The 17,865-nt window shown below is 45.8% G+C and overlaps 3 protein-coding genes across 4 annotated transcripts in view; 1 reads left to right on the plus strand and 2 right to left on the minus strand.

Moving 5' to 3' along the window:
- The first annotated feature begins 27 nt into the window (after nucleotides 1-27).
- Nucleotides 28-1,796, plus strand: LOC6584768 (proteasome activator complex subunit 3). The gene is made up of 4 exons (XM_002010374.4): nucleotides 28-111; nucleotides 382-529; nucleotides 611-1,154; nucleotides 1,248-1,796. Exons 3-4 carry the CDS (start codon nucleotides 776-778, stop codon nucleotides 1,613-1,615), a joined length of 747 nt encoding a protein of 248 aa, XP_002010410.3. The 5' UTR covers nucleotides 28-111; nucleotides 382-529; nucleotides 611-775; the 3' UTR covers nucleotides 1,616-1,796.
- A 3,560-nt stretch (nucleotides 1,797-5,356) lies between these two features.
- LOC116804525 (general transcriptional corepressor trfA-like) lies at nucleotides 5,357-6,930 on the minus strand. The gene is made up of 2 exons (XM_032732513.2): nucleotides 6,430-6,930; nucleotides 5,357-6,358 (listed from the first exon to the last, which is right to left on the minus strand). The coding sequence occupies exon 1, from the start codon at nucleotides 6,928-6,930 to the stop codon at nucleotides 6,481-6,483; it is 450 nt and encodes a 149-aa protein (XP_032588404.1). The 3' UTR covers nucleotides 5,357-6,358; nucleotides 6,430-6,480.
- A 27-nt stretch (nucleotides 6,931-6,957) lies between these two features.
- LOC6584770 overlaps nucleotides 6,958-17,865 on the minus strand; it is a 63,254-nt gene continuing 52,346 nt past the window's right edge. For both annotated transcript variants that reach the window (XM_044006995.1, XM_044006994.1), the window contains exons 6-10: nucleotides 11,039-14,216; nucleotides 10,475-10,614; nucleotides 9,755-10,370; nucleotides 8,815-8,962; nucleotides 6,958-8,718 (exon numbers count right to left, since the gene is read on the minus strand). In XM_044006995.1, coding sequence (XP_043862930.1) covers nucleotides 6,958-8,718; nucleotides 8,815-8,962; nucleotides 9,755-10,370; nucleotides 10,475-10,614; nucleotides 11,039-14,216 — 5,843 coding nt within the window. The remainder of the gene's footprint in view (nucleotides 8,719-8,814; nucleotides 8,963-9,754; nucleotides 10,371-10,474; nucleotides 10,615-11,038; nucleotides 14,217-17,865) is intronic.

Below are 17,865 nucleotides of genomic sequence, written 5' to 3' on the forward strand. Positions count from 1 at the left end.
TGGAAAGAACATACAGAGGCTTGCAAGCAAGAGAAGTAAATTTACAAAATTTTGAAAAAGAGGCCGAAATTCTGACATATATTTGATCGAGGAGCTGTTCAGTGCCATATCGTGAGTAGCTAAATGTGATATCTGATTGCGTGTATAATTTTGTGTATATAAACATATAAAAATATTCAAATTTTAACATAACGACTATATATAAATTTTAAGTTTTATTCATAAAATTATATTCATAGTATCTTTCCAAACTTATTTGGCTGCATGAATTTATTTTAGGCGAATAGGCTACTACACTGAAATAGTGTCAAAGAGTTGTCAGAAGCCAATATTAATATTAACATTTTCAAACGCCAAAATTTTCTACCTCTTTCCATACAGATTATTTAGCGATAGTTAATCGATAGCTGTGAGCAAGCACAACTATTGGCGTTTTACAATACTTTGAATTTCACCACTGGTGAAGCTGTCATAAAATATTAGCGTGGACTACCGCACGCATCGAAGGCATTCGAAGGTTTTCAATTTGGTAAGTTGTGGGGCGAAAAGTGCATTTGAAAAGCTGCACTTGCTAACGGGCGAACTGTAATTACTCGATCTTTTTGCACAGTCAACGCTGTTGAGCACAGTATCACTCACGCTTTTATCCAACACAAGCGGCTGAACGTGAAGCACGCGCTACTTTCTGTTGCGAACTTTGCGAGTTAACAGTGAAAAACCGGCGACGAAAGCTGCGACATTTCTATCGAAAGTTGAAATTGAAAAGGCGGTAAAAATGCCAAAGGATACTATAACTAAGGTTCAGGAGTACAAGGACTCGCTGATTACTAAAGCGGAGACTCTGATCACAAAGGGCTTTCCCGAGAAAATCGTCGAACTGAATGAGCTTCTGTCCACGGCCATGTTCAATGAGCGCAACTTCAATGAGGTGCATCAGGATCTAAACATTCCGGTCATGGCACCCATCTTGCTCAATAACCATGACAACGACGGCAACGGCGACGACGACCATCCCATGCCGAAGCGCGCACGCAAAGAAGACGTCTCCGGTACCACTGTACTGACCTTGCCCTCTGGCACTGTGCCGTGCAACAAGCCGCTTTGCGAAATGATTAAGGTGGTCAAACCAATCATACGCAAGCTGGTCGAGGATTGTAAGTAACTATATTTTTTTTTTTTTTTTTTTTTTTTTCACAAAATCATCTGAAATTGATGTCTCTATCTCTCTTGCTCTTTGCATTGCTTAGCGAACTTACTGAAGATGTGGATCTCGTTTATGATACCTAAAATCGAGGATGGCAACAACTTTGGCGTTTCTATTCAGGAGGACACTCTGGCTGAAATCCAAACCGTGGAGTCGGAGGCAGCTGCCTTCTTTGACCAGATATCCAGATACTTTCTATCTCGCGCCAAGGTTGTCTCCAAGGTGGCCAAGTATCCACACATCGATGATTACAGGCGTGCTGTCGTCGAGCTTGACGAGAAGGAGTATCTCAGTTTGTGGCTGGTGGTGTGCGAGGTGCGCAATCGCTACTCCTCGCTACATGACATAGTTATAAAGAATCTGGAGAAGCTGAAGAAGCCGCGCTCTTCGAACACTGAGAGCCTATACTAGACTCTCCCACTTATCTTAATTTGTTTCTTAAAGTTAACATGAACAGACTACAGCCTCCTGCTTTCTAATAAACAGGAAGCCAACAGCATCTACATCCGCATCTAGACAACGCGTCCCACTGAATCAGGGAGCACCAGTTAAACTAAACAATTCAAATACACTTAAAAATTTCCACATGAAATGGTTTGTTATTTTTAAAACTAGAGAAGAATTTGCAAGAGATTTAATCAAGAGGAGATTGCCTTTAGGCGATATGTTAATAGCGGACAGTTCTTAAGGACAGTTTAATGTAATACAACTACATATAATTGGATATCTAGATTATAATCTAGATTAAAGTAATATACTATACAAAACTGAAGTCGATGCTAATTATAGATTCCAAGCAATAGCTTAAGCTATATACATACATACACATAAACACAAATAAAATAAAACAAGTCAAAGCTCGGACGTTCTAAAAAAAAAAAAAAAATACATACATACATATTAATAACAAATTCTACAACATGAGTTTAACTGTTAATGAAAGCTGTAATAAATATGGGGAGTACTCGCAAATTTGTATACATAAGGCATTTTGCGTTTATCTTAATAGAGAAGGTAAAATTAGCGGGCTCATTTTGGATGCTACAACTTTCTTTGGCATGTGGTCTGAGCAAATACGCACGTATGTATGTATGTGTGTACATGTGACGAATACATATATATGTATGTATTGTGTGCATGTCGTTGCATGTGCACTTGTGGTATTTGCTAGCCACGTGGCTTAGTTTGATAGGGAGGTGGAATAATGCGAGGGGAATTCCGACATGTATGTATGTATGTATGTGTCCTGCGGTGAAAATAAATTAGTTATTTTATCGTTTATCGCATATAGAGATGGAATAATAATAGAGCATGCTGCGATTAGACTACATGGCATGTATGAGCAGAAATATGTACATATGTATGTATGCATACAAAATAAAATGCGCCACTTTTTTTGAGAATAAACCATGTTGCAATTAAATTCCAAATAACAATGGTTGGCCGGTGACACAAGTCATCTGTGTCACTCCCCATCATCCATTCAGGGTCACATCGGTCAACAAGTTTTGTATAAAAATTTAGCTAAAATACCAGGCGATCAGCAATTAGCAGAACGTAAACAGATTTCAGCAAAGGGAAAACTGTTTGCATACGCACCAGGGGCAGCAGGCGTTACTGTTAAGCTGCAGCTGCTGCCAATGTAAGTTCACGATTCAGTGACTGAGTCTTTTAACAGTGATGTAAGCCAGCTACTTGACAGCTTCAGCTCATGCTGTTAAAATAGCCTAGAGAGAGCAAAAGAGAGAGAGAGAGAGAGAGAGACGAAGAGACAAAAGGCACGTTTTGTTATACATTTGTTTTGTTGTTGTTTTATTCTTTTTTTGTTTGTTGTTTGTATTTGTTTTTATTTTTGTTTTGTTTGCTTTTTAATATGTTGTATTTAATTTTATATTATTATTTTTTAAGCTTACAACTTAAGGCATAAAGTTACAAACTAAAACTTAAGAGCTACACATCGTTCTCTTTACTTGTTGTTTATCAATCAAAATCAGCTCTAGCCGTATATATATTCATGTGTATATGTAAATGTATATATATAATCATATATAACCATACATATACACGCACACATATACTTATTTTTATTTTTATTTGTTTATTATTATATTTATTTGAATCTTTCTTTATCGAACATTCAAAATTGTTTTTTGTTTTTGTTTTCTTTTTTTCACTTGGTTTCTTTGTATATTCCGTATATTCTTCCATAAATTGTATATTCAAACAGAAAAGTATCAAATAAATAAACATAAAAACAAACATGTTTGCTCAAACTATCGACTTTGTTGCTGTTGTTATTACATATTGTTAATATATATTCATATATGCATTTTAATTTTATTTTCTCAATATTTGTGTGTGTTTTACATACATTTTCATTTTAATTTTTGGGATCATATATATCATTATCATATTTTGCTTTGTTTTTTAATTAAAATTCGATAACTTTTATTTAATTCTCTCTTTTGCTTTTTGGGATTTGCATTGAATTTATTGATATATATATATATACATACATATATATATATTTGTTTATAAGGGAATATATGGAACTGCGCTTCGTTGTGTTCAGGCGACTCTGTCACTAGGTCTATGAGTTCGTCGGTTCCTTGACTCAGCTACCATATATGTATATATATACATATATATATGGTACATATATATATACATATATACGTGCACACACATATATTTATATGTAAACATACACTTTTTTACACATCTATATATATGTTGTATAATTTTCTTTTTCACTCTCATTCTATATATATATATATATATATATATGTATATATATATATACGTACATATATGTATTCATTTATTTATTAAAAAAAAGTCGGGACATACTCTACAACAAAGTTGCATGTTTGTATGTGTGTATAGCTACATATGTGCTCGTGTGGGTGTGTACTATATATATATATATATATATATATATATATATATATATATATATATATATATATATATATATATATATATATATATATATATAAATACAACGTCAATATATGCCATGCCCTTGCACTTTAATGAATTGTTTCTTTTTTTTAATGTTTTCAATATAAGTATATTTATATATATACATACATATACATACATACACACACACACACACACACATATATATATATATATATATATGCATACAAATGCATGTCTACATATTTTGTATATTTGTTTTGTTTATAAGTTTCTGTTAATATTTTACAAATGTTTGTTGAATAAGTCTTAGCGTTTTGTTGTGGTTTTTATATTTATTTTTTTTTTTCTTTTTTCATTCCTTTTTTTTTAGTTACATTGTGTATTAAAAATATTTAATTTTTGTAAATTTTTTCATTTGCTTTTTTTAACTCTTGTTTTAAAATGTTTTGCATTTAAAAAATAATTAAAAAAAAAAAAACATAAACGGTAAAATAGCTAAACCCTAAGACATCGTTTTTCTCGTTTTATTTTTTGTTTGCTATATAAAAAAATATGCATATTTGTATAATAATAATAATAATAATAATAATAATTTTAATAATATATATAAATTGTATTGTATATATGTATGTATATATATAGAGTTGTTTTTTTTTTTTTTATTTAACTTTGACTTACATAATTTTTTATCATAATAAACGTACATAATTCAATAGCATAAAGCATACATCATACACATATACATATACATATGTATGTATATATATACACATTATATTATATTATATTATATGCATCCATATGTTTCATAAAAAAAAAACAATAATGCTTTATAAATTAAAAACTTACACATAGAAAATAGTAAAAAAAAAAATAGTAATAGATAGTACAAAAAGTAATTATTTTATATTTTAAAAATTATGTTTTAGATTTTATGAAATTTACAAAATATTCTTTTAAATTAATGTTTTTGCAAGTGTACTATATCGTTATATATATGTATAAATGTATATATATATATAAATTTGTTTTCATTTATGTATTAATCAATTTTTGCTTTTATTTTAGTTTTGTTTATTTAATTATTTTTTATTTTATTTTATTTTATTTTTATTTTTTTTGTAGATTTTTTTCTCTTTTCTAAGAACAGCCCAACAGTGTGTGTTTATTTTCATTTAATATATTATTTAAATTTACTCGATTAATATATATGTATTTATGTTATATAATTTTCATCTTTAAATGTACATATACATATTTTTATTTATATTTTCATATAAATGTCACTACATTTTATTTCCTTATGGTTTCGACTCAAGTTCTGAGGTTTATTTACGTTTGGGCTACAAATTACAACGAATGCACATAACTGAAAGGTCAAATCGAATTACGATAACAAAGAGTAAGAGAGAGGGAGAGAGAGTGAGATAGAGCGTGGCACACAACAAAACACGAGAACAGTGTGAGACAGAGACGAGTCTGTGCAAGGATGTGAGTGAGAGTGAGAGCGAAAGCGCGAGTTGACATCGATCCCAAGGAAGCGTCGCATCGTTTCAAGAGAAAGATGGAAAGTGAGAGTGGAAGTGCAGCAGCAGTTGCTGATTCTCTTTATATACACATATATGTAAATGTAGATATAGATATATATATATATATATACATACACATACTTAACACATACACATTGCGTATACAAGCATGTGCTCTACGATAATTTGAAGATTTTGCATGCCTAACTACAGTTTGCAATATTTAAATAATTATTTTATTTTTGGTGCGTGCGTGCGTGCGTGTGTCCATTAAGTGTGTGTGCGTGTGTTTGTGTGTGTGTTTCGAATCAATCAATGAGTGGGAGCAATAGAAAAGCGGGTGGGCGGTCTGTCGCTCGATCGGTTTAGTAAGAGAAATTGCATGGCAGCTCTATGCTCCAAATGCACCGACTCCATACATATATATGGCGTGTGTGTGTGTGTGTGTGCATGCTGTTGCGTTGCTTCTCGAACTCTCTTTGCAGTTTTCACTCAAAGCTCTTTTACGATTTGTGCGCTCGCACCGTATGCTTAGAAGGGAGAGAGAGAGAGACAGGGATAACTGGACGAACTGTTCGGATCGGCAGGCTCTCTCTTAATTAGCGATGCTCTCTTCAAAACAGGCGATGCTTAACTGTGTCAGCTAGTTACATTTCTTCTTTTTTTCTTGCCTTCTTATGCTGCATTTTTGCTTTCTCTGTAATGGTTGTGTTTCTCGAATAATATTTGCTCAGGAGCTTTCTGTATTTAACTGCTTATAGTACATACATAGGTTGTTATTGTTGTGTTTTTTCTGTTGCCGATCTCCTTGCATGGTTTTCAATAATAGCCGTGACCAGCGCTAGCGCCGCTGCCCGCACTGCTAGCATAGTGATGTGCAGCTGCAGCGGCCGCGGCTGCTGCTGCCGCCGGATCAGCGTAGTAATGCGCGCGCTGTTGCTGTTGCTGCTGTGCCAATGCTGCCGCTGACGACGTCGACTGCAGCGGTGGTGGTGGCAGCAGCGCTGTCGGCTGATAATGCGCCTGATGGTGACTGCGCGGCGAATGCAGCGGCTGCTGCTGCTGTTGTTGCTGCTGTGGCTGCGGCTGAGACAGAGGCTGCTGATGACGTCGATAGGCAGCACTGGTGCTCCATATATGCGGCTGCGGCTGCTGCTGCTGCTGTTGGTGCTGTTGGTGCTGCTGGTGCTGCTGGTGCTGGTAGACATTGGCTGCGCTGTGTTGATTGGCTGCTGGAGGCGTCGTCGCTGCTGCCGTCAGACTGCGCATGCCGGACGACGACGCCTGCAGTCACAACTAATCTTCGTCGCTGAGCGCTTCGTACTTCGATGAGAGCAGAGGCTTTGGCTCGCTGGCAGCAGCTGCTGCTGCTGCGGCAGCCGCAGCGACGGCTAACACGCTGGCGTTCAGCGGACCACCGCTGCCACCGCCGCCGCCGACGCTAGAGGCGGGGTTCACGCCGGCATTTGAGCAGCCGCCGCTGGCGCTGCCGCCACCTCCAACGACCAGACTGACGCCCGCTGCTGCTGCGGCGCTCGCTTCGCTCAGCGCATGTGCCGCTGCCTTGACGTTCAAATGGCTCGGCGGTGCTGACTGATGGGCCAGCGGCAGCACCGTCGGCGGCGGCAGAGCCCCAGCAGCGCTCGGCACAGTCAGCGCACTGAAGGGATACGCATAGGTGCTCGCCGCAAACGCATTCACCGCCGACGGCGGTGGCGGCGGTGCCGCATGATAGGCGGACGCATGATGGCTGTTCGAGCCACCGCTCGAGCTGCTGGCCGAGCGCCTGCCGCTGTCCACCACCTCGTACTGGTTGGGTGTCTTCCTTGAGACGCTGATCTCTGGCTCCTTGCTCCTATGCTGCTGTTGCTGCTGCTGCTGTTGTTGCTGTTGCTGCTGCTGCTGTTGTTCATTGTGGGCCGCCACGGCGACGGCATGGGCGTGTGTCATGTGCGGCACCTGGACGTAGCCGGAATCATCACGCATTGCCTCCACAATGCGATTCTTCACATAGTTGTCGAAGTTGGCGCCCGAGCCGCTGCCTCCGCCGCCGCTGCCGCTGCGTTGTTCGCTGCCGCCGCGCGGTTCGCTAATGCTGCGTGGCTCGCCGCCGCCGCCGCCACCGCCACTCGTTGGAGGTGGCGGGACAACAACACCACCGCCTCCACTGCTGCGCCCGACCACAGCGCTGGGCGGTGCAGAGAGGAAGTAGTGCGCCGGATCGGCGCCAACAGCAACGGCGGCCTGCTGCATGATCAGATCGTGGGCGTACTTGCGCGGACTGATCGCCTGGGGCATGCGAATGATGTTGCGCGCATCCTCGCCAGGCGTATTGGCGCGACCGCCGCTGCTGGCGCTGCTGTTGCTGCCGATGCCGCTGCTGCTGCTGCTGCTGCCGCCGTCGCTGCTGCTGCCGCCAACGCTGCGCACGCTGCCAACGCCGCCGCCAACGACATTGATCGGCGACTGCTTGGCCCGCTCGACGGCCGCCGCCGCAGCGGCTGCCTCCTCGGCTTTCTGCTGCTGCCGGCGATTCTGCTTCCAGCGATCGGGCGTCACGATGGCCTGCGTCTCCGGCAGATAAGGCAGGAAGGTGCGCATGTGCGGAGTCGGCCCGTAATCGTTCGTAATTATCGAGTCAGTCAGCTCGCCGAACGTGATTTTCTTCGTGTAGATCTGCTGCTGTGCCGTCGGACCGCTGCCCGCCTGCGAAATGGGCGTGCCATGATGCGAGGGCGGCGCCCCCTGGCCACGCAGCGAGCCGTGCACAGAGCGCTCCGAGCTGGACTGCGATTGCTGCTGCTGCTGCTGCTGCTGCTGCTGATGCTGCTGCTGTTGCTGCTGCTGCTGCTGTTGCTGCTGCTGTTGCTGTTGCTGCTGTTGTTGCTGCTGTTGTTGCTGCTGCTGCTGCTGCTGTTGCTGTTGTGATGGACGTTGCTCCTGCTCCAGATCGATGCTGTTGACATTGGGCGAACTGGAGTTCGCCTTGCCATTGTTCTCGGCGGCCATGAGCGAGACGGCAGCGCCCTCATGTGACGGCCGCAAGTCGCGCTGATACTGCAAAGGAAGCGAGTGTGAGAGAGGGTGTTCAGTCAGTCAGCAAGGGTATCCCCGCCTACTCTCGAGTCGAGGATCTCAAAAGGGTCTACTCACGTAGGTGGGACGCGGTATGTCGCGGGGCAGGCTGCTGAGCTCGCCAGTGCGATTGATCTCGTGCTTGATGATGGCATCAATCAGGGCCTGGGCGCTGAACTGCCCGGCATCCTCCGGCGGCTTACTGCCGTGTGCCTGTCGGTAGTAGCTGCAACATGGAAAGATTGAGTCAGTGATTGATCGATTGAAATGCATTGATTGTAAAGTAATTAGCTAGCGTGCACAGCTGATTGATTAATCAATTGATTGATGCTGATTGCTGGCTGATGCTGATAGGTAATAATACTACAGCTACTTGATCTTGTTTTAGATGGAATTCTTCAAAATTTGTAAATCTCATTATTTTTATTTTTGATTGATCGCAATTTGTAATTAAATGATTGATTACAATTCGCAACTGGTTTTGACATGAATTTCATTGATTTGATTTATATCAGCTTTGAAATCAATCAGCATATGCATGTTAGATATTTTATTGTCAAAATTGATTGGTTGATTGAGTGATGTAATGCGATGCGATCGATGTGATTGACTGCATTGAAAACATTTGAGTGATTTAAAGAAATTCAAGGATTGATTGCAGGTAATTCCCATATTGATTGATAAGCTCTGAATCCCGGATTAATTCGAAGCAATTCACAGATTGATTGATATGGTCGGACTCTCTATTTGATTGAAGGCAATTCCCAGATTGATTGATATTCTTAGATTGATTGAAGTCAATTTCCAGATTGATTGAATGATTTAATTCTCTGATTGATTGAAGACAGTTTATGGATTGTTTGATATGGCTTGATTCTCTGATTGATTGAAGCAAATTCACGGATTGATGGATATGGCTTGATTCTCTGATTGATTGAAAGCAATTCACAGATTGATATGGTTTCCCTGATTGATTATAAGTAGCTCACAGATTGATTGCTAGATATGGTCTACTTACGCATCTCGCTCTCGATCAGGAATGGTGCGCGGTGGCCCGGTCTCGGGCACCGTGCCACGTATGTAGTGGCTGTGGCTACTGTGGGCGTGGCCATGCGGATGGCCAGGCGGTGGCGCAACGGCAGCGGCCAGCATGCGCTCCATGCGCCGGCTGTCCCGCTCTCGCTCCTCGGCTGCACGCTCCTGTTCGCGGCGCTCCTGCTCGCGTCGCTGTCGCTCTTGGTCGCGCTGCCGCTGTATCTCGCGCTCCCGCTCAATGTGGTTGATCTGGCGCTGGTCTCGCTTCACCTGCTCCATGCGGCGCTGCATCTCGTAGGCGGCGGCCGTGTTCAGGTGCCTGTACTGCTGCTGGACCAGCTGCTGCTGCACCGCGGCTGCCATATGATAGCTCGCCAGGGAGTCGGTGCGGTAGCGCAGATCATGGTGTGCAGCTGGCGGCACCGCCTGGCCGGAAGCAACTTGCGCATGCGTTATTATCTGGCCGTGCGTCGATGGCGGCGGCTGTGGCTGTGGCGCCGGTTGCGGCACTGCCAATTTGTCATCCTTCTGCGACGGCACCGGCAGCTGCGGCTGCTGTACGGCCACGTCCACAAACGAGGCCAAGGCATCGTGGCCAGCTGTTCAAAAAGAGAGAGAGAGAGAGAGAGAGAGAGAGAGATGGAGACGAGGCAGGATTAAAACGGTATTCAGTAAGAGCGATTCACGTTGATCAATCACTTACCTGGTGGAAAATTGTAGGGCGTGACAATGTGCATGCGACTCGGGGGCGGCGCAGCAGGCGAAGGCGGCTTCGAGCCGGTGTTGTGGCGCTGAATGACGCCCTGGCGCTGGGGCGGCGGAGTGCGGTGCGGACTGGGTGTGCTGCAGGCAGAGAAAGAGAAAGAGAGAGAGAGAGACAGAATTTAGTATCGAGTATTCAATGATGAACTATCTAACGTTCAGTCAGCCAGTCAGTCAATCACAGTCAATCATTCACTAATCAATCAATCTAAATAAATAATTGCTTGAGCGTTCAAGCAAGAGGTCAGTCAGTCCACATCAGACAACGTCAGTCAGCCAATCAATCAATTATCTAAAATGTCAATCATCAGTCATTAGATCAATCAGTCAATTAACCAATCTGTTTGTCAATCAATCAATCAACAGTTCACACAATTAATCAATCAATTTGCTCTCAATCAAGCGGTCAATGCTTCAGATAACTTTCAACTCAATCATTTATCAAATCAGTCAGTCAATCAGTCAATCAGTCAGTGAGTCCGTCAATCACTAGATATGCACTCACCTATTGGAATGATCGGCCGGTGAGGCGCGACTGGAATATTCGGGTCGTCCGCGAGGCTGCGGCTCCTTCTCATAGCCCGGATAGACAGCTGAGCTGCCGCTGATGCTGTTGCGTGGCGATGGCGACTCCTTGTCGGAGCCGGAGCCGGCGCCACCGCCGGCGCTGCTGCTGCCGCGGGAGACATTGCGCTGCTGCTGGCCCTGCATCTGCTGCGACGTGTGGTAGTCGTTGATCACGATCTGCCTCGAGCTGAGCGCCGAGGCCTGCTCGACCGCGCTGTACGGCGAGCGCGAGTAGGGCGATCCGACGGTAACGCCCACGCCGTAGCCCTGAGGCGGCGGCGCCTGTGGCGACGACTGCTGCGGCGGCGGCGGCGCCTGGGCGGGACTCAAGCGCTGCGAGCTCTTGTAGAAGTCGTACGCCCGCTTGCTGTCCAAGTGGTGGGGCGGCAGATGGAGGGGCGTGCCCTGCGTAATCGAGCCATGCTTGCCCGTATCCGGGCAGCTGCCAGGCGGCGTCTGACGCACCAGGCTCTCGTACTTGGGACTGGGCAGCGACGAGGGCGCGGCATGGACAATGATTTGCTGCTGTTGCTGCTGCTGCTGCTGCTGTTGTTGCTGTTGCTGCTGCTGCGAGGTGTTGGCGGGCGTGCCGTGGGTTATGGAGCCGCCTTTGACTAGCTGCAACTGTTGCTGCTGCTGCTGTTGTTGGGCACTCGACTGCTGCTGTTGCTGCGGCGATGGCATCTGGCTGTGCAAGTGCTGCTGCTGCTGCTGCGGACTGAGCTTGGGCGGCAGCTTGGAGACGCGCGTCGGCGGTGGCTGCGGCTGGGCGGGCGGCGGCGGCGTTGGGCGCGTCATCTGGCCTTGGCCAATGGGTACAGGTACGGGTTGGACATACAGCGAGCCCGGCTGTGCCGGTCCAGGCGCTGTCTTCACCACGCCCACACCCACGCCCACGCCGTGCAGCTGCTGGTAGGTCAAATAGCTGGAGGCGGGCGGCGGAGCACCCGACACCGACAAACTGGGCATCGAGGCATCGCCCCGGTACATGGACGAGGTGCGCACAATATGCTTCATCGCACCGCCCATGCTTGGCGGCGGCGGGCCATGGTGCCGCTCCACAGAGCTCGCCACCGAGCTGTGCGCATGCGGATGCGTGTGCGGCGAGTGGCCCTCGCGCGGTGTCTTCTTGATGCTCAGGTCCAGCGTCTGCGGCTCCGGCTCCGGCGGCAAGCGCTGCTGCACCGGTGGCGCGTGCACCGTATGCGTGGGCGGCGGTGCCGACTGCGCCGGTGGCTGCTGCTGGTGCTGGGCGGCCAAGTGGCTGCCAGACACATTGTAGATGATCGTGTCGGGGGGCGTCGGCGTAATGGCGCTCTTTTTCAACACCGGCGTAATCGTGGCCTTGTCCACGCCGCTCGACAACTGTTGCTGCTGCTGCTGCTGCTGTTGTTGCTGTTGCTGTTGCTGTTGCTGCTGCAGCAGTGGATGTGACATGTGCACATGATGCGGGGCGAGATGCGAGTTGACTACAGACAGAGTGGCCAAGTTGTCGCTGCTGTTGTTGCTGTTGCTGTTGTTGCTGCTGGCATTGTTGTTGCTGCTGCTGTTGCCGCTGCTGCTGCCACTGCTATTCACCGAGTTCGACGGCGGCCCAGGACGCGAGCTCAACTTTTGCACAGAGGTGCCATGCGGCAAGCCCGCTGGCTGTTGCTGCTGCTGCTGCTGCTGCAATTGTTGCTGCTGCTGTTGCTGCTGCTGCTGCTGTTGTTGCTGTTGCTTAAGCAAGGCATTGCCATCTTGTCGATATTCACGCACTATTGTCAGTTCCTTGCGATCCAAATTATTGTGCGCCTGCTGCTGCTGTTGCTGCTGCTGCTGCTGTTGCTGTTGCTGCTGCTGCTGCTGGCTGACTTGCTTGCCCTGATTGTTGCCTGGCAGCTGCGGCCCCTTGGCCTGTTGCTTCAGCTGTCGCTCAATTACAGAGAATACACAATCCTGCACATTGACTGGCTCGCGACGCTGGCTCATCGGTCCATTCGGCTGCTGCTGCTGCTGCTGCTGCTGTTGTTGCTGTGCAGTGAGAGCAACAGCTGCTGCTGATGCGGCATTCGGCGGCTGCAGCCCGGCCACATTGTTATTGCCGTGCCCGTGGCCATGCCCATGGGCTGGATGGGCATGCGCATGCGAGACCGCATTGAAGATCACTTTGGGACTCTGTCGATTCGCTGGCGAATTCTCATTCTCCTCGTCCGCCGTCTCTGTCGCCGAAGAGTCGTACTCCTCGCTGGTCTTCTGCTTCTTCGGCGCTTGGCATGCTGGCGGCAGCAGGCGTTCGCTGTCGTTGCCACCAACAGCTGCTGCTGCTGCTGCGGCTGCCTTGGCGGACATGCGAGTGGGCGTAATGGTTAAAGCGGCGCCGGATGCGTCTGCTACGCTGCGCACATTGGCAGCTCCTGCTGGTTGTTGTTGTTGTTGTTGTTGCTGTTGCGGCTTTTGTGGTACTGGCGGCGGCTGTGGCAGCTGCTGCTGTTGCGGTGGCAACTGCTGCTGCTGTTGCTGCTGCTGCTGCTGTTGTTGCTGTTGTTGTTGCTGCTGTTGCTGCTGCTGTTGTTGCTGTTGCTGTTGTTGTTGCTGCTGCTGCTGCTTGTTCAGCTGCGACTTGTGCCGCTGCAGATACTCGGGACTCTCCACGGAGGCGGTGTCCGAGCCGCCTGGCTCGCGCTCATCACAGGACGAAGTGCTCACATCGGTCTCATCGCCAGCGCTGGCATCGCCGCTGCCAACGCCGCCGCGACGTCGCTCCTCATCGGTGAGATTCAGGAGCGGATCGAGCTTGCGCCGTATGCGCATCAGGCAGGCGGAACAGCAGCGTGTGGCATGCAGCTTGATCTGGAACTCGGCCATCAGCGGGTCACGCAGCTCCGGCGCCAGCTCGAACAGCCGTGTGGGTATGTTCCGCAGGCGCTGCGCCCGATCCTTGGGATTGGGGCACGTGGGCAGCGGACAGTTGGGATAGCGATTGCGCACCGATTTGCATTGGCAGCTGTTGCAGACGCGTGCGCCCGCTGGTATCGTTTCGTCTGGGATTGCATATTGCTGGCCACGCCCCTTCTTCAATGGGCGAGTGCGCAGGCAGGCCTCCGTCTTGCAAACAAAACAGCTTGCCAGTTTATCTAAAGAGAGAGAGAGAGGGGAGAAGGTTGATGAGTAAAAGTTAAGCAAACACATTTTTATAATAAAAAGCGATTTAATTAAAGTCAAACTGGAAATGGGAAGAACTGGGCGAATGGTAAACAATTTACCACTAGGCGGGCTGGCCGACTGCTCCAGCGCCGAGGAAGGACGAAGGACGCAGGACGCTGGGCGAAGGACGAAGGACGCCTTCATTAAGCCACTTAACAAATAATGAGCAGCAAAAGCGGCGGGCAGCATCAGCCAATTGAATATTTTAAAGCTCTTCGCCCTGTTTGCCTGCACAGAGCCTCGGTGTGGGCGTGGCAGTAGGTGGGTGGGTGGCTGGGTTGTGTGATAAGTGAGAAGTGCAGAGAGCGACTAGCTGAGGTAGGAAAATGCTGCAGCGTCTACAATTTATGCGTGACGCTCAATTGCTATCGATATTTATCGAATGTGAGCGATAAGCATAAGTTGGAGTAGCCATCGCTAATTTTCAGCAACTGCTCAACTGTTATCGATTGGTAATTTCACATGTTATGCTTTGTCAGCAAATGTTATCGAATATATTGTTGTCATTATAAAACAGGCCAATCGATTAGTAATACCAAATAGTCAATCGATATGTTATCGATCAATTGTAATTTGCTACTGCTGATATATTTTATTAAATGCTCGAACAACAATAAATATCGATAACATGGAAATAATCAAAGTACTATCGATTTTGAAATTATATTGATTTATATTATTAGCAGCTACTAGACTACAATCGATGCATTGTTATTAAATGATCGATACATTTTACTAATTAATCAAAATATATTTTAATAACTATCGATATACTTTGATTGTCAGCTAACGTTATCGATTATAATGGATTGTACTCAATTCTATATTCGAATACTTGACTCCCTTTCGGTGCGCTCCATCTTCAAAGAGCATACGAAATTCTATTCGCTCCCCGGAAAAATCCCCAATGATGAAAAATACGAAAAAGAATCCCTTGAAACGCTGGCCATGTCTGAATTTGTGCTGCATTCGTGTTTGTCTTAGTTTTTTGTTTTGCCATTTAATATTTTTACAATTTTAATGATGTGCAAATAGAGACAGAGAAGTAGAACGAGAGAGAGAGAGACAGAGCGAGGGAGAGAGAGGGAGAGTGAGCGAGCGAGAGGGCAAACAATGTGCCGCGCGCGCGTTTAATCAAAATCAATGTAATTAAAATAAAGGCAAATAAAACATTGAGCTACAGCGACTGAAGGGGTTGAGTCTATCAGTGTGTGTGTGTGTGTGGAGTGAGGTGGGGTGGGCGTGGTATGGTAAGGGAACTTAAGTAGCTGCCAGCAAGCAAAATCAATCAACGTTTAAATGTCAGAGACAAACGTTAAGGCTCTTGCAGAAGTCGACGTCGGCTTCGGCGTCGACGTCGACGTCGACGTCAACATTCGCTGACCAAATAACAGCCTGGCTTTCATATGCTTTTAACCACCCAGAGCCACCCAGTACGTTGCAACAGTACGCTTCCTGTTACCCACACTCCACACCCCCTCATACACCCATACCCCCACACCTTGCCGCGCCCTCATTTGGCAGCCAACGTGCGTTCGGCTCGTCTCTGTGGAATATGAAAATACATCAAAGTAGCCAAAGCCAAAGCCAAAGCCAAAGCCAACAATGACGACGACTACGTCGGCCTCATTCGCGTCCTCTGCCTCTGCCACTACCTCTGCCTCTGCCTCTGCCTCTGCCTCTTCATTTTCTTCATTCTCATTCTCATTCTCCTCTGCATTCTTCAGTTCGTCCTTGTCCAGACTCCTCGCACTCCTTCCCTTCCACACCCCGCTCATCTGCATTGTCCTTCATTTTCATTTCGGACCAAGTTAAAAAAAAAATATATATATATGCTTTTTGCGGGCGCAAAGTGAAGCGTTTAAATTTTAATAAACCACTCATTTTAATTTTGATTGTCACGGGGCAACAAAGTGGAGCTTGCGCTGTGGGTGGGCTGCTGGGGCTGGGGTGGGCTGCTGGGGCTGGGTCAGTCGGTGGCTGCTCGGTCCAGCTGTCTCTTATCCATGTGAATTCGCGCTTAACTGAATTGGCTCTACGTTTGAATAAAACTGAATGTGAACCGTTATGAACTGGTTCAGAGAAGAACATTTCGATGAGTTCTAGTAATAGAATCATAGGGAGCTGAGAGAAACAGCCATTGCTCGTATCAGAGGTTCCTCAACTCATAGTAAGTATGCTGACATTATCCAATGCTGCCAGACTGCTGGCATGAGCCACACAGTGGCAACACTGCTGCAATATATTTGTAGCTAGCAAAACTTTTGCCAACTGTAAATAAATGCATTTCAAGGCCCAACTCAACTGCTGCAACAGTCGAACGGTAAACAAGTTAGAATGCAGCAGTCGGGGCTGCTCGAATAGGAGATACCCTAAGCTCTGCGAATATTCGAATATACGGCTATTAATGATATTTATTTATGTATATTTCATATATTTTATATATTTTATATATTCGTGCTCCTGCATTTTCATATAACCATTCTACCCCGAATACCATTTCCCATTTGGAGTTCAGGGCATAAAAAGGCACTTAAATCGATTTGTCGTTGATCAATTATCGAATAACTGTGAATTGATGCAGCCGCCGCGCTAAAAAGTAGGCAATGAAATAAAGTGTTGCCTAGTTTTTTGCGCGGCAGCAGCGAAAAGGCCAATTAAATTGATGGAGAGCCACAATGTGTTGGCGGGGCGTGGCGTGGCGTGGCGTGAGGCGTGGCGCTCAATCAAAATGCAATTATAAATTGCAAATTAAATAGAATTGCAAAATAAATATTTAATATTAATAACAGCAAAAACAATTAAATAATCACGAAAAAAAAAAGCCAAGTAAATGAATGAAAATGCAGCTGAAATTGCAATGCAACAGCAATAACAGCAACAACAGCAACAACAGCAACAGCAGCTGTAGCAGCAGCTCAAATAAATTAATTAATAAAAAGCCAATTGGTCGCATGCCACCCACTGAGGCTGGCCGCCTCGTGGCAGCTGCTATCTGCCATCTGCCATCTGGGGGCGTGGCATGTACCGTGCGTCATTCTGCGCCTCGTTTTTGTCTTGATTTTTATTATTTAATTTTTGATTTTTAAAAATTTATGTAAATATTTAATTCACTTTGCCTCATTCCAACTTCCCTGCCCACGGCCAGCCCCACACGCACTCCTTCCCCCTCATCCACTTCCTTCCGCTGTGCACCCAACGACAAAAAAAAAAAGAAGCGCACTGCCGCGGTCAACAGTTCAGGCCCATTTTTTTTTTTCTGTTTTGGGTATCAGCAAATTGTGGAAAAAATTTTGTGAACATAAATAAGACTGACGCGAATATCAGCAAAATTGTTTTCTTGCTTAATGTGCATTTTGTGACAACCCGACAAATGTTAAACTGTGGACACACAGGCCAGAAGAAGAAGACACCAAATGGAATACTCACATTTGTCAGTTAGCACTCAAATGTGTTCAGCTAATTAACATGATTGATTAGCTTTGCGACCAAAGGAAGTGAAGTGTACAAACGTCTAGCGATAACAATAACGTTATCGACGCATATGTCGCCTGGCCACAAGCAGAACAAAAAAAATAA

Source organism: Drosophila mojavensis, unplaced genomic scaffold (genome assembly GCF_018153725.1).
Source record: "Drosophila mojavensis isolate 15081-1352.22 unplaced genomic scaffold, ASM1815372v1 contig_136, whole genome shotgun sequence".
Taxonomy (NCBI): Eukaryota; Metazoa; Arthropoda; class Insecta; order Diptera; family Drosophilidae; genus Drosophila; species Drosophila mojavensis.